Source organism: Alternaria metachromatica (genome assembly GCF_023757995.1).
Source record: "Alternaria metachromatica strain BMP 0045 chromosome Unknown scaffold_3, whole genome shotgun sequence".
Classification (NCBI taxonomy): Eukaryota; Fungi; Ascomycota; class Dothideomycetes; order Pleosporales; family Pleosporaceae; genus Alternaria; species Alternaria metachromatica.
Window position 1 is genome coordinate 1,019,615 of NW_026055494.1, and position 26,668 is coordinate 1,046,282.

Genomic DNA, 26,668 nt, shown 5'->3' on the forward strand with positions numbered 1-26,668 from the left:
CCCTGAGCATGTCTTGCCAGAAGCCTCTTTCACATCCTTTATCCAACAGACAAGCCGAATTGCCCAGCTTCAATCGCAGTATCGTGAACAGTGCAAAGAACAAGCCTCAGTCGGAGTCGCTTTCGAACTCCGGAACATTCGGATCTAGGCGCATGTGGTCAGTATGCCATCTTGTTTGTCGCCTGCTCATCGCGCAGATACATACCTCGAAGTGCCATGTACTCCAACGTACCACTAGCCTTCTCCGCAAGATTATCCCTTACCAGCGTCAACTCCTCTTCCGAGAGCAGCGTATCCGTGTCTGCCATGTCTATCGAGACACGGATGGCCTGATTACCCGGTCCGAGTCTCGATACAAAGTCCAGTAGACCATCCATGGTGAATTTGGATATACCGGAGATGGTAACAGTACGTAGATTTGGCAAGCTGGCGAGGTGAGGAAGCACAATGTCGTTGAGCTCCAGGCCGCTTACGTACAAATCCTCCAGCATTGTGAGCTCAGCGAGAATGGTGACGAGATGTTCATCCCGCAGCACCTCCGGAAGAATAAGGTGCAGATCTCGCAGCTCTGTCAATTGCTTCAAAGAGTCCACGAGAATATCCAGATCATCTCGAAACATGCCATCGGTATCGCCACTCAGGAAGAGCACCCTTAAAGAAGACTGCTGGTGTACAAGAGCCTGATGGAACGTCTTGTGATCTTTTAGCGTGTACGAGTCTATCTCTAGGCTGCTGAGTTGTATCTTCTCTTCGAGCAGTACGGGCGTGATGAGTGCGGCTCCGGATTGCATTTTCGAGAAGCTGAGGCGTTGTAGATCTGAACATTTGCGTAACCAGGCAGTCGTCTCGAGGAAGACGTCATGTTCCGTCGCTTCCAAGTCTACAGTACCATGGATGTCCTCAATGCGTAGCGTTCTTAAAGCCGTACATCCTTGTAGTAGCGAGAGGTGCGGTATTGACTCGTTCGAAACGCACAGTCTCAGATCTTCTAATGAGTTCCCATGGTGATTGAGAGCTAGTAGTGACTCGGCACCGGCCTTGACGTCGCTGATGGTTTGGAGTGTTTGGAGCGTGTTCGGTCGCATGGAGGAGAGGAATTTGGCGAACTTGTGATCATTGTCTTCTGAGACCCAGGTATAGATCATAAGAGATTTGAACTGCGGACAGTGGTCGTAGATAGATGCATGAACCAGTTCGTCTTCTAGAGGCTTTCCGTCCCACAGCTCAAGGCTCTGTAGTCGAGGAAGCCGGGGCGTCCATCGTACCAGAGCACCAGGCTGGACTAGTATAGTTAGCTCATATCCGAATGTTGAGAGGAAGGATGTACTTACGTTCACCGCTGATGATCTCCAGGGTTGGAGTATGCTGTGTGACCACTGAACCACGTTAGTATCGTACTGAACAGCTTCGCGCATTTATCAAACCTTCACCAATCGCGTCGATGATATCCGCTGTCTTGATCCGAGTATACTTTCTGCCTTTGATGTTCGTCCCTGTCTCAGTCTTCTCGAACTGCTTCAACGGCCCAGAGAAGAATTGCCTATTTTACAATCAGAGTTGGTGATGTCTGACATCGAAGCTGTACTGACTTGGAAACTTTCGCACGGAATTGGTCGTCATCGAGGAGATATCCCAGATCCCGAAAGTCTAGCGATTTGATATAACGGCAGTATGGGAATAGTGTGACATCGAGTGCAGATGCGACAATTGATCGCCAAAGAATGGACCTAAAGATGGGTGTAAGAAGTCAGTCTCTCTCTCATACAGTTCGTACGGTAAAAGTTACGTACCATTTTTGGATCGTGAGAAGCTTGGTGGCAGCTGGTAAGCCATAGAGATCTTCTCCTCCACCTCGAACAGGAGCGAGATGATGAGATCTAACGATCGTGTCAGTAAATTGACGATAAAGCAGCGAGGCCAATGCGACATACTTGTACAGATGAGTTAATGCAGGTACGGCGAGAGCACGGCTGGCGCAAGCACAGTTGAAGAGTGTGTCGAACTGTTCTTGATTCGCAAGCTCTTCACATAGGAGATGCAGAATATCATCAGGCAGCGCTGACTGAGTCATTTTGTTTGCACTAAGGAGGGCTGATATCGTGCTCCTAGGAAAGGTGAATGGATGGGCGCCCATGAGAGTAGGCGCGATGATGTCAATGCGCTAGCGCGTGTTTGACGCGCTCTTCCCGCTTTCGGTCGCCGGGGCTCGTCGCGATCCCACCCAAACACCCTGCGACGATGCGAGCAGTCGCACGAAGGCAAAATGGTTGTCCTCAACTTCACCCTGACGCCCGAGGCAGCGTCTAAGGTTCACGATCTGCTTGTTTGCCTCGGCAAGTTCAGCGAGACTGTAGCCATTGAAGCGCGTCGCGAAAAGGTAGGTTTGCCGCTCTTCCTTCTAGTCAGTCCGGCATCTCATACCTCTTGCGTCAGTTCACATTTACCGCTCTCAACTCTTCCAAATCCGCATACGCCGCCATCACATTAGACGGTCGACATTTCTTCGCCAGCTATGAATGTGTGCCGACTTATGGCGGTCCTGACGGCCGCTTCACGTGCAGTATGTACACCAAAGCGCTCTTATCGGTCTTCAAAAGTCGCTTGTACGACCCGCTAGGGCGTGATGGTGCGATCGATCGCTGTGAAGTCAGTGTGCAAGAGCGGGAAACCGAGGCGCAATGTCGATTCATCGTCAAGATGATCTGCAACCAGGGTGTCATCAAGACCTACAAGCTCACATATGAAGCCGTGGACGTCATGCATGCACTGTTCGATCGCAACGCGGCGAAAAACAGGTGGAGCATGCACTCCGGGGCTGTGAAGGAGTACGCTGAATATTTTGGTACCAAGACCGAAATGCTCGATATCTTTGCGAGTGAAGACGGACGCTGCGTATTTAAGAGCTACACAGAAAAGATCTCGAACGGGAAGGAAATCCTGAAGCATCCACTTGTCACAGCCGTCGCAGTCAATACTTCCGACTTCGAGGAATTTACTGTGCAGGCGGGTATGCACATCATCATCAACGTCAAGGATTTCAAGGCAATAGTCGTCCATGCAGACACAATCAAGACAAGCTTAAAGGCATTTTACTCCCAGCCAGCGCGTCCACTCCAGTTCAGCTATGGAAGCGATGGGCTGCTCTGTGAGTTTACGCTAATGACTTCTGGCAACCACACCGCCGCTCCATCTGCGCCAACACCTGCGACGCACGCAATGAGCAGCAGACAAACCTCTCGCACGACCTCAACCACAACTGCGGAGCGTGGACAGAGTCGCAGCTTCCGATCTAATATGCCACCGCCTGTGCAACCAGCATCGCGACGCGATGCCTCTGGCCGAGTGCGGAATCCAGGATCTCGTCAAGTCTCGGCACTGCAAGCACAACCTGCCCGTGACGATTCGGAAAGCCTCTTCGTACCGGAGGATGAGGACGCAGCCTGGGCGCCGGTAGACTATGATAAGGAAGAGACTCTGGGATGGGACGCGAATGCCAACAACGATGCTGCAGCTTTTCCAACATTCACGGACAGTGGTGGTGTGTCGAAGACGAATACGGCGGACAGCAATGAAGTGTTTGAGCCTACGCAACGTGTATCGCAGATCAAAGGACTGTGGTAGTCGCCTGACACTGACGACCGCATATTGCACGAAGTGGCTGTTCAAGGCCCAAAGCAAGTTCCAGCTGTCGCAATGGGTATACATTCGCATCTCCGATGCCAGCGGCTTATCAGATCTTATGCACCGTCTCAACTAGTGTATCTCCTGTCTTTCCGCAAGATCATGGAGGCTATCAACTCTGAGACTTGTGGTAAGGTTGCAATGGAGCCGTTAAGATTAAACTGCCGGAAGTGTGGTACTCCGAGGGAGGAAATGTTTGTTAACCTTCGCGCACACATCACAGCATTATTGCTGTTTCGCACATAATGTCACAAATGAGAGAAGTCGCAAGTATAATGTACTAGTTCACTAGACTGGTCGATTGAACGGGACGCTGAACATCCTGAAGAACACGTGCATGAACTACAGCTATCCAACTGCATCATACACAGATGTGTAGTACGCTTTAGAAGAGGCAAAGAAGAAAGATGCATCGAAATGGTTTCCTCTGTTGCGCGATGAGGCACATGGTACTCTTGGGGTTCGTGATGGCGATGGTGGCTTGATACCTGCGGGTCGGCGTGGCCGGTCCATGAGATGCTTGCTTGTTTACAGAAGCGACTCAATGTGCTCAGACTTTTACGTTACTGAAGATGCCTGGCAAGGCTTCTTCTGCTTACGCTGATCTACCGAATTTTCAATATTAGGAAATGGATTCCTTCAAAGCTGACCTAGGTATAATTGATAGAACACTGGATATCATCCAGGATGTCAAAGGCAGCACGCGCACAGGTGTACGAATTTGTGCAACCTTCCACAGCGTCGGCTGCGCAGCTTCCACGGCCTGCGACAGCATCAAAGGTGCGAGTCGATGACGTGGATCTCGCGTACGCGTATTTGCGGATGGTGGGGCTCCAGGGTTGTCTAGAGAAAACGATGTAGGGGATCTTACCATGTTATATCCAGACGATAGTGAAGCAACGCCTGCATACTCTTCTCGACCGACAATGGCACCCAGACGCATTCTAGTAATCGCTGGCTCGGACAGTTCGGGTGGGGCGTACGTACGCGTGCATGCATCCGCCCTTCATCAGCCACACACCACTAACCATGCTGCCACGCCAACAGCGGACTAGAAGCAGATCAGAAGGTCATTGCAGCGCATGGCTGTTATGCTATGACGGCTACGACTGCTTTGACAGCCCAGAACACACTAGGCGTCCAGGACATCCACCATACCCCGCCGGACTTTGTGCGGAAGCAGATCGATGCTGTCTGTGAAGATGTGGGCGTGGATGTGGTCAAGACAGGTATGATGACATTCAGAGAGACACCATTCTTTGGTGAATGTGCTGATAAGATACAGGCATGCTTGCATCTGCTGAGACCATTATGGTCGCTGCGGATGCTTTGAAGAGACATGAGATCAACACCAGTATCGTTGATCCTGTACGTCTCAGATTTCATTCTAGATCCCTTTATATGAACCAAAACGAGCTCCGTGCTGTGCTGACTACTTGAACAGGTAATGGTGTCAACATCTGGCTCACAGCTCCTTCCCGAATCAGCCATCGAAACCCTGATTCAACACCTTCTGCCTCACACGACGCTTCTCACACCAAACCTTCCTGAGGCTCGCTTGCTTCTCCAAACGGCCGGGTACGATATTCCTGATCCGAAGAATGTTGATGACATCGTCTCGATGGCGCAGCATGTCCGGTCACTAGGACCCAAATGGGTGTTACTGAAGGGGGGCCATTTACCATTGACCCACGGCCGGGTAGTCAGCACGCACGACAGCGAGAGGGAAGTCGTCTTGAACATCCTCGTGGGTGAGACTGGAGTCACAATGCTAGAGAGCCCGTATCTGCAGTCGAGGAACACGCATGGGACAGGGTGTTCATTAGCATCCGCTATTGCGTGTAATCTGGCGGAGGGAATGTCGATGGCCAAGGCGGTCAAGAAGGCCAATCTGTACGTTGAAGCAGGCATCAAGACAGCTGTCGATATGGGAGGGGGAAGCGGCCCCATCAACCATTTCCACTCGATGTACATGCTGCCTTTCACGCCAGGCAACTTTATTAGCTATCTGCTCGACCGAGAAGACGTGCAGAAGCCGTGGAAGGAATATACCCAACACGAGTTCGTGCAGAGTATGGGCGCTGGGACATTGCCAGTGGAGAAGTTCATGTACTACCTTGTGCAGGACTACCTCTTCTTAGTAAGTATATGTTGAAACATATTCATTTCCCGTGTAGAAGAGAGTAACTGACTAGTAGGAAGGTCCAATTTGCAAGAGCGAACGCGCTGTCTGCATACAAATCTAGCAATCTGAGAGACATTGGGTACTCCGTGCAACAAGTCGTCACCCTCCAGGAAGAGATCAAGCTGCACATCGACTTCTGTAAAGAGTACGGACTATCGGAGGCCGACATCATCGAAGAAGAAGAGGACCAGGCCACCACGGCATACACCCGTTATGTGCTCGACATCGGCCTGTCGCAAGACTATCTTGCTCTGCAGATTGCGCTTTTGCCTTGTCTCATCGGTTACGGCATTATTGCCAAACGTCTCTACGAAGATCCCAGCACCGTGAGGGTGGGAAGCAAGTACTGGAAGTGGATTGAGCAGTATGTGGCAGAAGAGTACAGGGAAGCGATGATGAGGGGCAGTGAGCTGGTAGAGAAGCATGCCGAGGGACTGAGTCCGAGCCGGGTGGAAGAGCTGGCCAAAATCTTCATACACGCTACAAATGTGAGTGCTAGGCTGAATATGACAGTCGGTAACATGCTAATGCTGTATAGATGGAGAAGGGGTTCTGGGACATGGGCCTCAGAGCTGGTGATGGGCCAAGGTGAGAACCAGGGCACAGGACTGTATCCTATCTGATGGGAAAGCATCGGGTTGTCTCGTCATCGGTATACTTTCACATTGTCGCATTGCTTCGAGAAGTAGGCACTAGGCGTGCAATATGCGGGTCGCAATGGAAAATGCTTCGCAATCACCCAGATGCAAGGCCCACAGTGGCGACATAGTCTTCGGTTTTCGTGGTGGCTTCCCCGGGCTGATAACGGCAAGCTCCGCCCTTACCCAACTGGGCGAGACCCTGGTGCTAGCGGCGCTAGCGTCTCAAAAAATGTGCAAGCGCAACAGAGGCAAGGCAACTTTTCCTGTCGCGCTCTGCCCTCTGACTTCCTCTCACCCCAACTCGCAACTCTACAATTTGTGCTTCTTTTATCGCACAACACGCGACACTTTTACAGTCGCTCTACTGCAACTAATATCTTCTCGTAGTCTCCAGACTTCGACCCACGCTCCCTTACTCGATCGGTTCCCCCTTGACGCCAGTCTCTACAACACACTCTCACATCATGTCTTCCTACGGCGGCGGTTACGGCGGCGGCGGCGGTGGATACGGCGGCGGCGGTCGCGGTGGTGACCGTGGCTACTCGAACGGGTACGAAAACAGCAACGCTGGATATGGGTCTTACAACAACTCGACAAGCCATTATGCATCGTACGGGTAGGACGATACACCCCCTTCACACGGGAACGGCATCACAGTCGTGGTTCTTGGACAGCCCTCCATCTGCTACCATTCTTTCTCTCCATTCTGCGCGCAGTCTGAGTTCGATCGTCCTGTCAGGCTGTCTCACAGTCGAAGCGGGCGGTCGCTTACTCGATGCGACAACGTAGAAGCCCCCTTCTGTCACTCATCTCATCTCAGCGACATCTGCTAACATCTATCTAGTGGCGGCGGCTACGGCGGCGGCGGTGGTGGTGGCTACTCCGGCGGCGGTGGTGGCTACGGTGGAGGAGGTGGTGGTTATGGCGGTGGCGGCGGCGGCTTTGGCGGCGGTCGCGACGGCGGCGACCGCATGTCGCAACTCGGCCAGGGCCTGAAGCAGCAATCATGGGGTATGTTCCATTGTCTCGTATAGGCTCCGCGCAACACTAACGCTTTCCAGATCTCGACACGATGCCCAAGTTCGAGAAGTCCTTCTACAAGGAGGATCCCGCTGTTACTGCTCGCTCAGCAGCCGAGGTTGCCGAATACCGCAAGGAGCACCAGATGACCGTCAAGGGCGAGAACATTCCCAAGCCCGTCACAACCTTCGACGAGGCTGGCTTCCCATCATACGTGATGAACGAGGTCAAGGCCCAGGGCTTCGCCAAGCCCACCGCTATCCAGGCTCAGGGTTGGCCCATGGCTCTCTCTGGTCGCGACGTTGTTGGTGTTGCCGAGACCGGTTCCGGAAAGACGTTGACCTACTGTCTTCCTGCCATCGTTCACATCAACGCTCAGCCTCTCCTCGCCCCCGGCGATGGCCCCATCGTCCTCATTCTCGCGCCCACTCGTGAGCTTGCTGTCCAGATTCAGCAAGAGATCAGCAAGTTCGGAAAGTCCTCGCGCATCCGAAACACCTGCGTCTACGGAGGTGTTCCAAAGGGTCCCCAGATCCGTGACCTTGCGCGCGGTGTTGAGGTGTGCATTGCCACCCCTGGACGTCTCATCGACATGTTGGAGGCTGGAAAGACCAACCTTCGCCGTGTTACCTACCTGGTTCTCGACGAGGCCGACCGCATGCTTGACATGGGTTTCGAGCCTCAAATCCGCAAGATCATCGGACAGATTCGCCCTGACCGTCAAACCTGCATGTGGTCCGCTACATGGCCCAAGGAAGTTCGCCAGCTTGCTGCCGACTACCAGAAGGACTGGATCCAGGTCAACATTGGTTCCATGGATCTCTCTGCCAACCACCGCATTCAACAGATCGTCGAGGTCTGCACAGAGTTCGAGAAGCGTGACCGCATGGCCAAGCACCTCGAGACCATCATGAGCGACAAGGACAACAAGATCCTCATCTTCACAGGTACCAAGCGCGTTGCTGACGAGATCACCCGATTCCTTCGTCAGGACGGCTGGCCGGCGCTTTGTAAGTTAAACCGCATGTCATGAACTGATCACCGCTAACTCATCTCCAGCTATTCACGGCGACAAGCAGCAGAACGAGCGTGATTGGGTCTTGAACGAATTCAAGACGGGCAAGAGCCCCATCATGGTTGCCACCGACGTGGCTTCCCGTGGTATCGGTATGATTGCAAACCCCCAACACTCCCCCCTCCTCACCTCCCCAACTATTATTATGCGTGAACTGCCATTGTGCTCTGCTTAGGTCGTCTTGTGCGCTCGTTACACTCGCTCCCATGACATCGTCCAGGGCTTGCCTCTCTCGAATCTGATCCCCAGGGATCCTTGGTTACGCTGGCGAAGCTTTCAGTCTTCGCTATCTTCTGTTTCTGGTATTACCAAGGTACTACTGAAGCAAGCTGCTTGAGATATCTGACTTACACAAGTCGCACTCTCTTCCAAGGGTTTCTGGACCAGGAGACATCCACAGCCTTCCCACTGGACTTGATGCCGTGACATTCGTTGTAGCGCACAGAGACGGTTGCATGCAACATACTGCAGCTTCACGCGATCCAATCATGATCGTCGTTTGCTCGTTCCTTTCATCAGTCACTAACCTTTGCTCTTCAAGATGTCCGCAACATTACTCACGTGTTCAACTATGACTACCCGAACAACTCGGAGGACTATGTCCACCGCATTGGTCGTACTGGTCGTGCTGGCGCTAACGGTACTGCCATCACCCTCTTCACCACAGACAGTATGTATCTTCGACCCTACTCTGCACACCATTCACTAACAGATTCATCAGACTCCAAGCAAGCTCGTGATCTCGTCCAGATTCTCACAGAGTCCAAGCAGCAGATTGATCCTCGTCTGCACGAGATGGCCCGCTACGGTGGCGGCGGTGGTGGTGGTGGTCGCTGGGGAGGTGGCCGCGGCCGTGGTGGAGGCCGTGGCGGAGGCCGTGGTGGTAGGTGGTAGAAGTCCCTTCGACACCGAGCGAGATCTAACGCCCATCTCAGGCTGGACCGGAGGTAACAGCGATCCCATCCGCAACAGCCGCTGGTGATCACTTTATCCATCGCACTTGCTTATTCACATTGTCAGAACGATGAGCACCCTTTCTCCAACCTGCTATCGGCGTTGGAGGCAATCGTTTCGGACTTGCTTCATCTTTCATCCCATTTCTCGTGCGACGGAAAGCCGCTGTACCTGCTCAGGTTCTGTCGTACCCTGATACCCCATGGACAGAGCTTTGATCTTCATGCATGGACACGATTTCAGTATGGTAGCATGGTTCTTCTACATTAGACTGGCATTGTTTTGTTTTCCTCTATTGAGGTTGCGCCTATTCAGCAATCCCTTGCATGATGGCGCTGGTGGCGTTTATGTCCAGAAAAAGTTTCTGTAACTGTAATAGCGATATAGAATACACGTACTGCGTTTCTTACTATGCTATCCGCTTCATCTGACTGTCTTGCCTTGCCTTGTGCTGGATCCATAATGTAATCCTGTAGTTGACTGATGAGCTGTTATAGCCAGACGACTCGACACGTCGCTTATACCTCTCGCTATCGACGCGCAAACGCTGAACATTACCCACACCCTTTGAATAAGTCCGCCGCCTAATCGAGGCTGTTTGTTTTCATCAGCATGATGGCGGCTGCAACATCCTGTTTGTCAAAGTGGCCGCATGTGATCTGGACGCAGGATCTGTCGGTCACATCTAATGTCTGGTGGAACCTCTGCGAAGAGGTGAGTACAGGCCGATCCATCAGCTGTCTCATGTCGATCTCGTAAGAGAGGAGATAAGGTATAATTCTATTGCAACAGCGAATTGAAGTTCTTCTAGAGGAAGACAAGGACTACATGTTATCAGAAGAAAGGGAAATAGATAGAGCACGATTGTCAAGAGCGCAACATGCACATAGAGAACGACTATGTATTCCGACTAGATATGTTAGCTACACAGAAGGGTGGATAGCGCGACTCGGGGGTGTCTGCCTTCGCGCCATCCTGTGTGTTCGTTTTTGCCATTCGATGTCATTGCAGGCTGGTATCGTAGGGGTACATATTGATGTGGTGCTATCAAAGTATATGGATTCAGGTAGCTGTTATAACAATACGGTTGAGCACAATGTCTTGATTGTTTTTATGACTTTGTCGTATAATCTAATAAATATTGAGACGGTACATTGTATCAGGTATACACTGGAGACATCGTCGGTCTATCATTGTAAACAAGAACTCATACATATTGCTGTTGTGCTCATGTACAGAAGCTTGTGCCTTACAGGCATACATATGCTTTAGAGCATCCAAGAAGACTGGTATGTATGCAGCGGCATCTGATTCTGTATCATCCTTCATGAAAAAAGAACTTGAAAACTTCATCTAGAGAGGCGATATATGTCTGTTACCTTGACATGATATCGAGGCTTGATTGTATACACGGTATGAAATCAAATGTTCGCATCGTCAACTACTCCAGATTCTATCAAAACAATGTTTGGTCGCAGTATTACTAAGGCGTTATTCATGTTATATATGTCCTTTCTCACAGTGCGATCTTCCGCCTGAGGACTGTATTCTCACCGGCTTTTTATGCCGATAAGCAGTGTCTATCCGGAACACGAGCAGACCCGTTGCCCTCTTTAAGCCATCACCGTGAACCCTTCGACTGCGCTCGAAAAGATTTGGAATTGCGTCCACGGTTCATGACGCGGCAGCTGCTGCGGGAATGAGGTTCATGGTGAAATCCATGCGCACTCCTCACTATTCCCTTGGGACACTGGTCATTATCTTCGGCTCGGGGTTGCCTTCGGATACGGGGTCGTGAACAGCGATGCACAGCCTCAACGTGGCCATAGCCCCACTGCGACTGCCTGATACCTCTACTCATTAGTCGTCGGTGTCTGGTACGCATCACTTTATTGTGGAGCTACAAAGAAGTTTCTGGACTCATGTGTCGTGCTTCAGGATGTAGAAGTAAGGACTTCTGGTCGTTTGATGAGCAAGACACAATAAAGTGGTAGCGAGAAAACATGACTGACGTACCAGAACATCGTTCACCCAACACACCACCTTGTGGCCAGAGGGTGAAGGCTAGAACAACATCTCTTGCTTGAGCGCTCGTGAAGACCGGAATGAATATTGCGAACGGAAAGAATAGCCACGATAGACAACGAAGCTTGAGGAGGCTGGGAGGTGCCACTGTCTGCATCATAAACTCATATGTATGCAGGGTCTAAGGCAGAACCGCTCACTCACTCACGCTGACGATTACACCAAATCCCTGGAAGTACAACATTTTGGATGCCCGTGGGCAGACTTAACCCCCTGAATTGCCCATAGGAAGGCGTTGATGATAGACATTCCTGGGCCTTCAAGCGACGCATGCGATCTTTGATCCGAGCCGCACGCATTTTCCAGTAAAAACAATCGATCGTATAGTAAGTATGGTTGTGAGATTTGAAACGTATACATGACGAAAGTTTCTGGGAAGAGTGAACACGGTGGGACAAATAATGATGAGTACGCGTGTACGTACATAACATAACTGTCGGTTCGAGCTGCCCAACAATCATATCGACCGAACTAGTCGCTTGGTAAGAGAGACCACGGTAGTACTATCGAGAGATAATATAGAGCTAATATGGAAACGCTCAGGTGGATGAAAGAAAGACGGAACGCTCGGTGCTTCCTCGCTGTAGGATAGACGCCTTCCCGGGGCGTCCCGAATGACGACTACCTAAAGACTGGATCCGCACTATCTAGGCAACCGTGTCGATACATGATATGACGATACATCTATTCCAACTTGTACCTTGGGCTAGGTGAGGAAAGAATAATCAGGACACTTGAGTGGTTTCGACCTCTATGGACTGGTCCATAGCACCGTACCTGATGATACCCCAAGTGAGAGATGTCGTAAAGAATAGAGCCGAGACAGAGTAGAAGCCAAGATCGCGACGAGGCAGATTGCGCATGAAGATGATGGCAGGGAGCAGCCGCTGACCGGACAGTGATCGCTGCGATGGCGCAAGACGCGATCATTTTCAAGGAGCGGATGATCCGCTCATGCGGGAGGAACGCGACGGACGGACTACAAGTGTAGACGTCTTTCTAGGTGATCGATATGATCCATGGAAGCGAAAGCAAATCTTGAGAAGCGGTTGCCCATACCCCACATCTGAGTGTGAGTCGCGGTCTAAGTTCGGTGTCGTGCAGTAGCGGGATCGATTGCAACGTCAGAGTGCAGTAAATTACTCGCTGTCTGACACTGGGGCGTCACGCACCAGATGTTACAACGCCAAGAAAGCAATCTGACTAACACGCCTTCGCCCAGCAGGTGTCTCCCGGTGCAGCCGGGTATGGACATCATCATCGTCGTCGTATTGGTGACAAGACTTCCAGGTTTTCCGCGGAAACAGCTACCCACGGAAGGTAGCCCGACTGCAGATGACCGTCACGAGGCGAGCACGGCGATGTCCATTGAGGGTTTCGTTGGATTGTTCGAGATTGCTGTGGATGTGCCCTGCAATAATTACCGCAAGGTAGGACTGTCCCGAGGTTCACCAGATCTGGAATGTGTCTTATGGCTGATCTTTTCGTTTGAACTCCGCACAATCGAGGCCCATGAAGATCAGCAAGGCCATAGGGAGTAAAGGTTGGGCATCCCTGCCACCGAGACCAAGACTCAAGCGCCGCAAGAGACGGCTGCTGCTACGATGGCAACACCAACAGCAGGGAAGATGTGGCTCAACAAAGCCAAAGGCCCATGACGCAGCTCGCTTTCGTGTTCTTTCATGCAAAAGGCATTTGCACGAACTGTAGTTCGGGCAGTGGGTGACAGGTCGCCGGCCACTAACTACGTACTGGAACGCATGAGCCTTGTGCTGAACCAGAAAATCGCATCTTGGAACTAGATCGCGCTATTGCCCGGCGAATTGGCGGCCCAGCTTTAGACTCCGTTTCATCGTGCACATTTGTAAACTAACACACAACAAGCTTTATCGATTTTCGACGGGGACTCGACGTGTTCCAAGTACGGGGGGCTGGGGACAGTCGTCAGAAACCTTCGCGCCAACTTGTAGCGGGTAGATGCCGACAGACATGCATCTCATGACTGCGTTTTCATGGGTTGGAAAGGACCGACCCTGTGGCCTGGCCATCGGATACAGTGCTCCCACAAAGTGTGTCGGATGCCTTTCTTGACTCGGGGTCGGGAAGATTTGCAGAGAGCGGAATGTGGAGAAAGTCGGAACAGTCGAACAGTGAAGATGTCCGTTCGAAGCAGCGCTCAGATCCGCTAACGCATCGTAGTCATGGGCGGAGGAGGTAGGGAAAGAACAGACGAGCAAGAGAGACCTGGAGCAAATGCAGGTGACGACTGGGATGAGGCACAGCGCGCAGGCCAAGCTCACGCCATGTCGCATCGAGACAAGGAGGCAGAGACGATCTGCGGGCTCCAACGTCGGCCATTCTTCGGTGGCTCTGGGTGCAGCTCCCGCGGGCAACTAAGTAGGGTTGTTGAAGAAGCATTATTTGTCAAGGAAGATCGTGATTCGGGTGCACCTACATTACCAAACGGGGTGGGCCATGATTCCGCAGAAACCGGAGTGCTGGCATGCGCATGGCCGTTGTCAATGCCGTAGATGGTGTGTCGGGTAATACGGCCAATGGTTTAGTATGGGCCTTCCAAACAAAAGTGGGTTGGGAAATGCAGAACTATGTCATGACCAAGGTTTCGATGTTGCAGACGAGGAGCATCGCGAAGAACAGTGGACGTGGTCCAGAGCAGGCCAAGGCGAATCGGGGAGATTAGGGGACATGTTTACAGTTGTGATGAGAGGAAGTTGCAAAAGCGCGGGTTACTGAAGAAGGAAGGCGCTACAGGGCGTTGTGCGACCCCGGGAGCAGCGTGATCCGGAGTTCGCACCGACGTCGCACACAGCATCATACACACGCCTAGCTATTGACGTGCATGTGTGCATTTCACCACCACCACCATGGCCACGCACGTCTACTTCGCCATAGTACCTTAGCACCTGGCAGACTGAAATCGCCTGATGATCAGGCTAGTGCAAGCTCATGGAAGCCGACCCCTAGACTGCTGGTGGGTTGCAGTGGGGAGAGACTGTGCAGAATTGCAGAGGTCCAAGGTTTCTGTAACAAGGGTATCATGCATCCAGGCCCATGACTACAGCGCTGCAGGTGGCATGTGGAAGTCGCCTCCGCTACCTCAATTTATGGACGGAAGGTATCCCGCTGGGCTGCGCGCAATGCCGCGTGTCAGTTAACGAGAGATGCGAAGATTTTCGGACACGGGCAGCTGATGCGTGTGTGTATGTGTGTATGTGTGTGCATCAAGATGCAGCAGTGACATTGGTTTGACAGTTACCAAGATTCCTGGCCGGCCTTGAAGTCGGCCAGTATGTACCCGCCCGCATACTGTGACCTGTGGTTTGGGTAGACTCTGTGCTTTCGCCAACCTCCTCCGCCATGACTGAAAAAATATCGCTCACCTGGCTTGAACATCTCCGTACTGTTCCAGCCACGTGAGAGCAGTGCGGCGGATCTATTCAACCGAAGACGTGGAACAGCCACAGACCCACTTCGTGTTGTGGGCAGGGGCGCCCTTGTAGTGTCACCCGCTCGCCCAACTTCCACCAGCAGATGAGAGCGTTCCTGGATACGAGGAGTGCCAGACATTAGCCGTCGCTAAGAATACGTCCTCTATCACACTTGCAAGCGGCTGAGTACTGCGCGGCATGTAGTGTCCTCACCGTCATCTTTTGACACGGCGAATCCTGGTTCTGTTTCAAGGGCATCGGCTGGGGCACATTGACGGTGGTGCTGGGATGGACTCGAGAAACGCCTTAATGCTGCAGTTATCACGCTAGAACATTGTGTATGGAGGTAGAAGCACCAAGAGTCTGAAGTTGACATAGTCTACTCGCGGCGTGGTGTTCGCGCTGTGATCGAGATTACCTCCCGCTCCCGTTCGACGGCGTGTGTGCGATAGTTAGCGGCTTCTGCTCGTATGATCCTGGGTCCGATCACTCTTGGTTGTGCATGTCCAATCACGTCAAATGTGGACGAGCAGCGCATATTCTATTGGGGGCACAAAACAATCCGCATTGTAACCGCCATTTCCACAACAATCATGTTGAAAACATCGATGACGAGCACACGGAGCGGGCGATTGCAGGGAGGGCCGTGGGCATGCGAGAAGTGGCTGGGGCCAGGGCTCATCGGATGCGGACAACCGGATCAGGCATACAGCGTTCAAGATTGAATAGGACATGTCTTGGACATGTTCATTGTTGTTCACGGGGCGCACGACTGTTTTTGATGAGTAGTGGAGATGCGGTAGGCCACGTCGCTGATGCAATGCGATGTGATGGACATGACGAGGACGGCGGCAGTCGACAGTGCTGCACGGCTGCCGAGACTCGCACACTGCAGCGTGCAGAAGCAAAGATACACGAAGAGCCAGGGCCCACTTTTCGCAAGCTGACAGCAGCGAGATACAGTGCTAGCCGACGTTTTCGTGCGCTCGAGGCCAAGCAGACGCAAGAAAATAGTAAGGTCGGAATATACGCCCGATAACGTGGGTAGACGCAGCAATCTTGGGTCTGCTGACGGACGTGCAAGGGTCAAACATCATCATGGAAAAAGTCACGCTCCCAGATGCACTGATGTGCTGAGATTTGATGCTGCGAAAGCGGAAATAAGAGCGAGAGCAGAGGGGGGGCATTTCAAACAGCTGCAGCGTCGTGCCTATCATGGCAGCCGCGGCGCGAGGATAAACTCTCGGGCTGATACCGCTGGTGTGGGCAATCGTGTCAGTTGATGACGACTGTCCGTGACGGACAAGTCAGCTCGCCGTCAGCGACGAGGCGGGATGGACGGAAGCCAGGGATTGGCTGCGTGTATTGCTGGACCCGCGATGCGATGCTCGTCAAGATTGCGAGAGGCATGGCAGAGCTCTCATTTTCGCAGCAGGCCATACGAGCGACAGCGATGACGGCCACGGACCGAAGAGTCGGCGGCGGGTAATCGTGGCAAGTTGCTTTTCACCCTCACACACCGCACTGGAGACGTCGGTTGGGGGTTCGCTCTCGTTGACGCATTGGGCATTATTGCCGCTCCTCGAGGTCTGTGCCGTGTCCAATATTCGCATGCAGACAGACGTTTTGCAGGCCGCTCTTGCCGAGGCCCGCAATTGCCCGGCCGTGTGGTGAGGGTGTCGTGGGCAGAACTTTTGGGCGGCGGCGGCGATGCTGGAGAGAGCAGCTGCGCAGGTGTTATGTGAAGTGTCGTGTATAGCTCGAGGCTCCCCTAACGTGGTTTGGGTACTAGGCCTTGCGCGACTGTACCATGCCGCCATTAGCGCGGCGGGCTAGCTTTCAGCCTCAAGACATGGCCGCCTCTTCTTTGCACGTCTCGCGACAGCACCACGAGGACGCGCGCGGCGGCGACGACATGGGCAGAAGCCGAGGCTGGCTGCCGGGGCTGCTGAGGCCTGCAGCGCGCAAACGGGTGCAAAGGGCGGTCAGTACGTCAGGTTAGTCAGCGGAGAAGGGCCCGTGCCCATGCTGTCGGACTATTTTTCTCACTAGTGGCTGCCACTCTGGTGTCTAACCAGCTTCTGCGTTAGCCCTCACTCTAGCCTACATCGCGAATCTCACCCAGCTCATCCATCATCACCAGCGCGACCGGTACCTGGCTCTAACGCTGCCGTCACCGGCGATAGCTCGCGACCCCAGGCACACCAAGTCGCACGCCTCAGCGCTGCTACACGTGCAACTGCCACCAGCAAGACGATCGCCGCTCTCCCGGCGCGTTCGTCACTAAGGCACCCCACAGCGCTGTCCTGCCTGTCCTGCCACGCCGCGAGTCACTTGGGCCCGTAAGAGACGGCACCAGATCGCCCACCCTTGACGGACTACTTCCGTGGAGCAGGTGCGCGCGCTTCCGACAACATCCTCTGCTCTCGTGCCGGGACTGCGCTGCCTCGACTGTAGACTTGCACGGAAGCCCGCTGTCCGGCCAGGAGGTGATCGCTCGGCTCGCTCGGCCTAGTTGAGCTTTCTGGGAATCGAGAGTGCTGCGAGAACCAGAGTCTGAGCGAAACCTTCAGTCATCGATTTCCCAACGGGCCGACTGTGTTTCTTGCCCCATCAGTGGCTGCGGAGCCAGTCAGCGACGCGCATCCACCGCAGCCCTTTCTGTGGCCGCCTACGCACCCTTTCACCCTCGGCGAACAAGCTCACCCCAACCCGGTTTCTTCGTCACTAGCGCCACTTCTACACGGACCCGCACGCCCCTCCTGCCCACCCTCGAGCGCCCAGCGTCCCACACTCTGCTGCGAGCGCCATCCCAACCTTGTCCTAGCCACTCAACCCAGAACAGTAACCATTCCCATTGTCACGGCTCGGCTTTACCGACTAGACTGGCCCCCCTGTATTCGCCGCTACGGCCGTCCGTTACCTCATCTGGTGTGCTAAGGCCTGCTGGGTAAGCCGTCAGTCCCTCCAGGCCGATCCATTGGTGGCCAATCCACGTCGCGCGCCACCCAGTCTAAAAGGCCTTTAGGTCGCGCTGTCACTAGCTGTGTTCCAAATTCACTCTCGCCCCAGCAGACCCGCAGCGCAAGCTCGTCAACCACTAGCACCGATTGTGTAACCTTTGCGTTGCACTTCACTCTGCACCGCGCCAACTGCTCCGCGATTCGAGAGATCTCTGCCCGCTAACCTGCTCCCCTGCCCCGGTGTCCTCGAGCTTGCGCCTTCCGTGCGTTATCTTTTCGACGGTGCATATTTGCCGAACTGCTTGTCCTCCATCTGGGCGTCGTGGAAACCACACCGTCTGCAAATCATCCGCGTTTAACTTCCACGCTACCCACGGCCTGACCACATTGCTTCTCCGGTTTTCTGGCTGTGCTTCTCTTGGCTCGACTGAGGCTACGTCTTTATACGCCCTAGCTGCCTGTCTTCCACAGACCGCGGCAAATCATCCGAAGACGGTTTGCGACGGACATATCTCTGCAGCCATCCCTCCTCGTGGGCGCACGCATCCAACCATCCAACCTCAGCTTAGAGCCTAGCTACCCTCGACACCTCGCCAATCTACACAGTCTATGGACGCACGGCAAGCAGACTACCCGCAGTCAGGTTTGAGCTCGCCCTACCCAACCTTTCCTGAATCAGCTTCTGAGGGAACCTCTGCAGATCAAGCATCTGCTGCGCAATACCCTCCCCCGGGACCAGATCCTCGCTCCTCCAACCTCACCCCCAATTCAGACTACAGTCTGAATCCTTCGTCGGCTCGATCAGGGTCGTTTCCGGATTACATTCAACGTTCGTATCAACCCGGCGCTCAAGGGCAAGCACCCGGTGGTATGGCGCAACAACAGAGTCCGTCAATGCCTCTCCCAGATGGTCAAGCAAATGGCCATCAATCACCACAACAACTCAAGTCTGACTCGGATGTTCCTATAGATCCATCAATCGCCGCGCAGACGAGCCCAACATATGCAAGCCACCAGCAGCAGTACTCGCCTTACACACCTCACCACGACATGCAGCATTACCCAGGGCAGCCCCAAACTCCCATGGGGTACCCTTCGCGACCTGAATGGGCAGGCCACTACCCTCAGCCAGGTATGCACTACGGGCATCCTGCGACTTCTGGGCCACCTGCGCCTGCAATGGTCTCTCCAGTTCAGCGACCACCCACTGTAAGTAAATCTAGCTTCGCATTTCAACCAGCTAGCCGGCACGCGTCGCATGCGCTTGTTGTCGCGCTACTCGTTTGTCACAACGTGGTCGAACCCTTAAACTGACCATCACAATTAGGGCGGACATCCGCTATCCACAGTATACTCATTTGTACCCATTCCTGGCGCACAACAACATAAGCGACCACGTCGGCGCTATGAAGAAATTGAACGCATGTACAAATGCGGTTGGAATGGTTGCGAGAAAGCATATGGTACTCTGAATCATTTGAATGCGCACGTCACAATGCAATCGCACGGCGCAAAGCGCACTCCTGAAGGTATGTTCTTTCCATTTCATGGGACATCAATTGCTGTTGTAGTTGTGGCCCTTGCAAAACTAGTGCGCTAGGTTGGCCCTTGGGATCGTGCTGGCGCAGCGCCATAATGGTCGTGTCCCCGCTGCACTGGGTAGCTTCTCATGACGGAAGCTAATAGCTGTCGACCCATGCCTAATTCTCTTGGCGTCTTAACACTCCTGATATACGATGCTAACTTCACCTTACAGAGTTCAAAGAAATCCGAAAAGAATGGAAAGCAAAGAAGAAGGAGGAAGAGGCTGCACGCAAAGCCGACGAAGAGCGACACCGCGCCGACGTGCAGCAGCGCGCTCACGAAGGAGGCGCTCCTGAAGCGCCTGTCTATGGACAGATGCGACAGGCGGTCGGCGTCCCTGGTCAACCTCCTCAACATCCCCAACTTCCTCCCATCGGGTACCAACCTGCAGCCTCTGGCAACAGCACTGCTCCTCAGTACGGCACGCAGAGTCCAGGTCTCCCCGAGGGCATGGCTCAGTATGCCACCCCCAACAGCAATGCGTACAACAGTCCAAATAGTAACAACAGCAGTTACCCCCAGTCGCCCTACGGACAAAACCCGCAAATGTACCAGCAGAACCACTAGGAACGTCCTGCCAGTCCAGAAGCCGACCCCTTCGACGACCTGTTTAAAGACGATTAAGATGGTCAAGATTCAGGTATACCAAAAGCGCACTCGCTTGCTCCGTCGCATAGAGCAAGCGAGTCTTGACGACTCTCCTTACGGTGGTTCTTTGCCTATATGTTGCGAGCCTATGCAACAGTTTCAGCATCTTTCCTATGGGGCGGTGCTTGCATTTCCATTTGGTGGCGGCTGTATGTTTCTAATTGGTTGTGTTCACAACGGAGGTTACTTCAGCACCGATGCTCGGTCTGAAAATGGTCTAACGATCGATGTCGGGGAGTTGCTACAATGTCTCGAGAGATACCATGAAAGTGAGGGCGAGGATAGCTGTTCGAACATACGTTATGCAGGTTGCGTTATCGGTTTTCCTCTCATCTTCCATCACTTCAAGAGGCTTTCCAAAATCCCGAAGACAGACCTGTTCATATTGGGGGCTAGAACCATTGCATGCAAAAAGGCGTTTGAAACAAGAAACAATCTACCTATTACTCTTCATCTGATCGCTCATTTGCTCTCATGTTTCGCTTATCGTGTGATCTTCTTGGGAACATCGCTGGGCATCATTGGAGCCTCTGTTTCCGCTTTCGTGTCCTCGCACAGGCAACGTGGAACAAACCAATGTGAAGTTGACTCTGGGTCACCATGATACTACCCGTCAGCTTTTGCCTCCAACTCCGGTATCGTGTACTTCACACGATGTATAGTCGCATGATCAGACGGTTCCGCTTGAAGCTAATCAAAGGGTGCGGAAAGATGACGCTGTGACTGAAGCGTACCGTTCCCCAACCAAGACATTGCCGTGTACGTCTATATCACGTCGTGCCTTGTACTGCACTGTCGCCGTACTTGCCCGACTGTCTGCATGTCTCGTTTAGTTCATGATTGATGCGAAGGCGCTCCATGGCCAGACCAGATTGTTTTGGACGTATTCAAGACATCTCAGCGTCTGTGCGTGTTTCAAGGCTCAGCATAGATAGATGGGACTTACAGGACGTGCCTCGCTTCTCTACACTCCAAGGCTCTAGCACCACATGCATGTCCATGCCCTCGCAGCGGTGATCAGCTCCTCACTCTATCACTCGCATGCCTGCCGCCACGTACGCACACACACTGCAAGACCACTGAACTGCCCGAGCATCCCCCCGTCTCGGATTCAGATCGCATCGAGGCATCAGACCACAAATGCTCAAAAACTGACCGCGAATTTCTCAAGTGTCACCTCACTCGAGTACACGACTTATTCTGCTGGCTCCGACCTGCGTGCTGATTCGCCCGGGGCAGGGGTGTCATGTAGAATAATCTGAACGCGAGCAGCCAATCGATTGCACATGGCCATGTCGCAACATAGTTGGAGGCAGGTTGTATTACGCCGGTGATGACGCATAGCACACATACCACAATGAGGAGGGCAGGCTCGTATTCAGGGTCAATGGAAAGTACCGCCTGGGTTCGACTGAGTTCTGAGGCACACTCTTCGTATCGAATAGGGAAGGAGCGGAATGTGGGTGGGAATGGCACAAGGAATTATGGCTGCATGATGGTTGTATAGTCAAAATATATTAATTGCATGCCGATATGACACTCGACATTTGCATGCGAGAATAGCGACACAAGCGGAAGCTCGGTGTGTCGATGGGAAGTGTATGCGTGTGGTCGTCTCGCGTGCAGTAAGTGTGCCTGTGGGTGATTTTGTGTAACGAGAGACAGCCGCCGTGAGCGCTGATAGGACGGCGAGAGTGCATATTCGCTGTTCAATATTACCGAGAATAAGAGGGGAGGGGCGTATGGCCTGTTACTCCGTGTCATCGATTACGATTGCACGAAGCAATCCTCGGATCACTTTTGCTTGGTCATGCGAGCGTTCGCGCCCTGACGAACGGTCCGCTGGGGGCAGGAGAGATGCATTCGATGAATGGCTGGCGAAGTTTCCCACACACTCTTCTCCACTCACGAAAAAAGCAAGCTCTATCTTGGAGAACGGTGGCGCATGGACTGTTTCCTGCCGCGGCACGCTGGGTCAAAGATTCCGATGGTGATCGTGTTGGGCAATGTCATCCGAATGCGCATGAGTGATGACGCCTCTTTCTGGGTCCCTCACCGGCAAACCGCCGCGCCAAAGGAAAGAAAATTCTGCAGCAAATTGCCAGGATGAGCGACTCAACAAAGAAGCTGGGCATAGGCGACGTCGATGATTATCGCAGCGACTTCCGCAGACGATGCACATCGAGATGCGTACATTGAACGCGAAGCCGACTAGGAATTACCATCGACACGCTAGCATCTTGCAAAGGCGCATCTGCACGATCGCCGTCTAGTGGCACATCAGACCGTTGTCCGATCAAACTACGCTGATGCTCCGAGCGCTGGCCCTTGGGTTGCTTTCTGGGCGCGCCGTTGCAAAGGGCACTGGGGTAGCGGGCTTGCAAGCTAGCCAGGGGAGTGGCAGGCGCTGGCTGGCGTGGCAGACATTAACGGCGCCGCCAGTCCATGACTGACGGCGGAAACTAGCAGGATGGTGTGCATGCGCTCGCTGTGCTACTGTCGCTGGTTAAGGCATGGACGTGTCAAGGGCTGGGTAGCACATGTTACACAGCAGTAGCCTGGGCTGAAGGATTCGGTCCCGATGCCACGAGGGGACGAGGGTCCTGGATGTGGGCGTGCATCTACTGGCGCTGTGCCACCGTTGGATCTTTGTTCGTCAGACAACGCGTCAAGGCAAATGAGCATGCCGGTCTACCAATCGTGAGGTTGCAGATACACACGATAGACCGTTCAGGTCATAAACGGTGGCCGCAGACGGATCTGTCTTGTGCACCGCTTCCAAGCACCCACAACAACAGCAACCACCTCACACGCAGCACAGGCACAGCAGTCTCGCCTCGTACAGGACACAAGCAACAGCGGCGCAGATTCCCGTCCATACAATGCCAGCGTCGCCTCACACGAAACTAATCACGCAATCCTCCCTGCAACAGATGCCAGACGTACGGGCCCTGTAGCACCTAAACAGCCGACTACCAGGCTTACCTACATGATGGCCCTTTTGAACCCTGATCCCGCCACGTCGGGCTCTGCTGTGAAAGGGCAAATTCTCTGGTGCTCGGTGTGCATGTTCATCTCACCGATGATGATGCTGGACGAGCATTACTTGTGTATGATATCGACGAACGTCTGATGTTGCCAGATTTCAGCAGTGTTAGTAAACAAAGCGAAAACATCGGCCGAGACGCATGTGTACTCAATGGGCGGTATTGCGCTAGCACCAGACCCTGCCGTACGCCAGACATTATGCGACAGTGTTAGTTTGCTTGCTTGCTAGGTCGCTGGGGTTAGAAGGGAAGGATCAAAGTAAGCCCTATGATGGTGGTGCGCCTGGCTGGCTCTGGCTCCCGCGATATAGCGTTGATTCGGCTCCAGAGGCTCGGAGGCGCGTAGTGTAGGTTCAGCCTTGTTGGCGGTAGGCATGGTTTGCTGCTAGAGGGGCGCGGGAAGTCTGACCTAGGCTGGGTTGCTTCTTCGCGTGCGGAGTGGACGTGCTGGAGGCGGCGCGGTTCATAGCGGCATACCAGACCTGCTAATGTGCTAACGCCGTCTTGAGTAGCACGCGAGTACACAGATGAGGCTCCTCTTCGGTTCGGGCGATCCGGTCTCGGGTCATCACGTGCTGGCGTGTTCGGCCCGGACATGGTGCGCTACCGAGTGGGCAACTTTTCCAGACTAGAACATCCCACGCCATTTGTCCATAACGAACCGCTCTCTCGACCTGATGCTGAACTGCCGTGCCTGTCTCTGGCGATGCATACAGGCGCTCGATGTCCCGGCCACCAATGCGCACCGCCTCCGTCGTAGCGGAAATTTACTCCTCCACCCGAACCAGCAACGGCTGCTATCCTCCCACGGTGCCACCAACGCGGAGAGTGAGGGGTTGACCGTTTCGCGCGAAACAGGGGGATTCAACCGGGATGGAGAGGACCACTTCAAGAAGTCGGCCTTCGCGGCGAACCGGAAGAGGAGGGAAACTACAGCGCTGCGACAGTCGTCGGCACGCCAGCCAGACGACGAGACACCCAATCTAGCGAGGCTCGGCCGGCGAGACCCGTCCATGTCTGATAGCGACTGGAACAGGAGGAAAAGAGAGCTGCGTCACTTGCAGGATCCGCTGGAGCTGGCGACGTTTGTGAGGAACGAATTGAAGAAAGACAGAGTGGAAGAGATGCTGCAGTTGGTGCGCATGGCGAGCCACTCCATGCAGTGCATTGTCAGCTGGAACCACATCATTGACCACTACCTGGCCAAAGAGAGGGTCAATGATGCGATCAAGGTCTACAACGATGTACGCATAGCCTGCGCGAAGACATGAGGGGTAATGCTGACTTGCCACAGATGAAGAAGCGCGCGCAATTCCCAGACTCCTACACGTACACGATTCTTCTCAGAGGCCTCTCGTGGAATGCGCATACATCCGGCGTTCTTAGCAAAGCCCTCTCCATCTACCACTCGCTCTCCGCACCGAATTCCCGAGTCGAGCCATCGATCATGCACACGAATGCTGCGCTGAGAGTGTGTGCAAGAGCAGGAGATATGGATGCCTTGTGGGGTGTGGCTGGGAAGATACCAGAGAACGGGCCAGCAGCAGCCAATGCCATCACATACATCACCATACTCAACGCTATACGGCAAAATCTGCTGATAGATGCGCCCAAAGGAGAGAGCGAGGAGGAGACGGCGGCAAGGAAAGAGCGCGGCATCATGGAGGGGCGGCGCATGTGGGAAGATATCGTTGGGAGATGGCGACGTGCAGATCTGGCTATTGATGAAGAGCTCGTCTGTGCGATGGGAAGATTGCTATTGATCGGCAGTCGACCGCGAGACTGGGACGACGTGCTCTCCTTAGTGGAGCAGACAATGGACATACCTCGACTTGTTCCTCGATTAGGCTCAGTCGAGCGACAAACTGCTGGCCTTCCACGCGTGCGAGCACCAAACGTACCGAAACAATACCGTATCGATGACGACCATCTCTCTCCAGATAACGCCCCAACGCGTGGTGACGAGTTCCTTGCTCTGACGCCTCAAGGCGTCGGCAGTGCAGTATCAAATCCTCTCATCTACGTTCGACCGGGCAACAACACGCTTTCCTTGGTCCAAGAAGCATGCCAAAAGATTGTGGCGAACAAGGCCGCGCAGGAATACTGGGACCTCTTGACCGACCCAACAACGTACAAGATCACTGCTGATGTGAACAACCTCAACATGCGTCTGCGCAATCTCCGTCAGAATCGTGCCTCTAGTGCTGCAGTGCTGCTCTTGCAACAAGACATGATGGACAAGGGTATCACGCCCCCGCCTGGTACATTCAGAATCGCAATGAGTACATGCGTTCGCGACAAGAACAACCACAACTCGCTCAAAAATGGAGGTCAGATCTTGCAGATGATGTCCAAGATCTTGGAAGACGCAGATCCCAAGACCGTCACCATGTATGCTGGACTTGCAGTCTCATTTCCATTGGCTACAGGCGCGGATTTTATCGATGCACTCACTCTACTTGACCCCCTCGTGAAGAACATCCGTCTTCAACTGACCATTGGTGCTGGACAGACGAACTATGGGCGTCGCGGCCCGCAATACTTGAAGGGCGAAGCGAGACAAGACGCCATTGATGCGCTGAAGAAAATACAGGGCGTATACGATAAGCTACTGTTTTCGAAACTTATTGCTGAGGAGTCAAAGAGTCCGTTTGAAAAAGAGAGAGCCAGGCTCTCCGCGTTCATCCAGAGGGTTATGTTCAAGGGTGGGCAGGCGAATGCAGTGCGTGGAGAGCCACCTGAAGAGGCCGATCCACACGGATATCTGCAAAATGAAGACGGGCAAAGCGAGCAAGGCGATGAACGACCGTCGTGGAAGAAGGAATGGACAAGGCCACTAGAGAGACCTTCGCGGCCAGCCATGCCAGCAAAGCCATTCGAGCGAAAGAGGAGACCCCGGTCATTTAAGGTTGATGAAACGGGAGAGCTACGCAATCTCTAGGCTCCGACAGTAATGAGGTATTTCCTCTTAGCAAGAGCATTCTACAGTTTTTTTGTATAGTACCATTGTATCCTCTAGTCGAAACACATAGCTTTTAAGACGATGCTGCTTCTTAACCACTACAGCGCAACCCTCTTGCATTAGACAATCATTTCCTTCAAGATCTCGGTCTCTCTTCTCGTGAAATGGATTCTTTTGGAAGTGATACAAGCTTCAAAACATGTGCAGTTACTCCAATTCGTCTCGGTCTCTCCTACATAGGTACATTACATCCAGGGCTAGGTATGGTCGAGCTGGCACGTGCACGTCCCAAAACTACTCGAACCTCCGCGCTTCGCCGCACGCCCTCGGCTTCTCATCACCATCGCTCACACACCCGATCACCTACTTTTGAA

The 26,668-nt window shown here is 53.4% G+C and overlaps 6 protein-coding genes across 6 annotated transcripts; 5 read left to right on the top strand and 1 right to left on the bottom strand.

The window, feature by feature from the left end:
• Window positions 1-106: 106 nt before the first annotated feature.
• Window positions 107-2,071, bottom strand: J4E83_001999 (uncharacterized protein; the record flags this gene model as incomplete). The annotated part of the gene is made up of 7 exons (XM_049328951.1): window positions 107-144; window positions 206-1,282; window positions 1,332-1,376; window positions 1,425-1,540; window positions 1,590-1,727; window positions 1,791-1,877; window positions 1,932-2,071. The coding sequence occupies 7 exons, from the start codon at window positions 2,069-2,071 to the stop codon at window positions 107-109; spliced, it is 1,641 nt and encodes a 546-aa protein (XP_049191923.1).
• A 192-nt stretch (window positions 2,072-2,263) lies between these two features.
• J4E83_002000 (uncharacterized protein) lies at window positions 2,264-3,621 on the top strand (the record flags this gene model as incomplete). Its single annotated transcript, XM_049328952.1, has 3 exons — window positions 2,264-2,377; window positions 2,434-2,560; window positions 2,618-3,621. The coding sequence occupies 3 exons, from the start codon at window positions 2,264-2,266 to the stop codon at window positions 3,619-3,621; spliced, it is 1,245 nt and encodes a 414-aa protein (XP_049191924.1).
• A 1,156-nt stretch (window positions 3,622-4,777) lies between these two features.
• On the top strand, window positions 4,778-6,489 carry J4E83_002001 (uncharacterized protein; the record flags this gene model as incomplete). Its single annotated transcript, XM_049328953.1, has 4 exons — window positions 4,778-4,910; window positions 4,967-5,049; window positions 5,126-5,821; window positions 5,884-6,489. 4 exons carry the CDS (start codon window positions 4,778-4,780, stop codon window positions 6,487-6,489), a joined length of 1,518 nt encoding a protein of 505 aa, XP_049191925.1.
• Window positions 6,490-6,971: 482 nt separating this feature from the next.
• DBP2 (ATP-dependent RNA helicase dbp2) lies at window positions 6,972-9,584 on the top strand (the record flags this gene model as incomplete). The annotated part of the gene is made up of 7 exons (XM_049328954.1): window positions 6,972-7,057; window positions 7,352-7,518; window positions 7,569-8,537; window positions 8,587-8,694; window positions 9,144-9,272; window positions 9,324-9,485; window positions 9,538-9,584. 7 exons carry the CDS (start codon window positions 6,972-6,974, stop codon window positions 9,582-9,584), a joined length of 1,668 nt encoding a protein of 555 aa, XP_049191926.1.
• Window positions 9,585-18,662: 9,078 nt separating this feature from the next.
• On the top strand, window positions 18,663-20,204 carry J4E83_002003 (uncharacterized protein; the record flags this gene model as incomplete). Its single annotated transcript, XM_049328955.1, has 3 exons — window positions 18,663-19,262; window positions 19,381-19,582; window positions 19,810-20,204. 3 exons carry the CDS (start codon window positions 18,663-18,665, stop codon window positions 20,202-20,204), a joined length of 1,197 nt encoding a protein of 398 aa, XP_049191927.1.
• A 3,805-nt stretch (window positions 20,205-24,009) lies between these two features.
• Window positions 24,010-26,273, top strand: J4E83_002004 (uncharacterized protein; the record flags this gene model as incomplete). Its single annotated transcript, XM_049328956.1, has 2 exons — window positions 24,010-24,576; window positions 24,627-26,273. 2 exons carry the CDS (start codon window positions 24,010-24,012, stop codon window positions 26,271-26,273), a joined length of 2,214 nt encoding a protein of 737 aa, XP_049191928.1.
• Window positions 26,274-26,668: the final 395 nt, after the last annotated feature.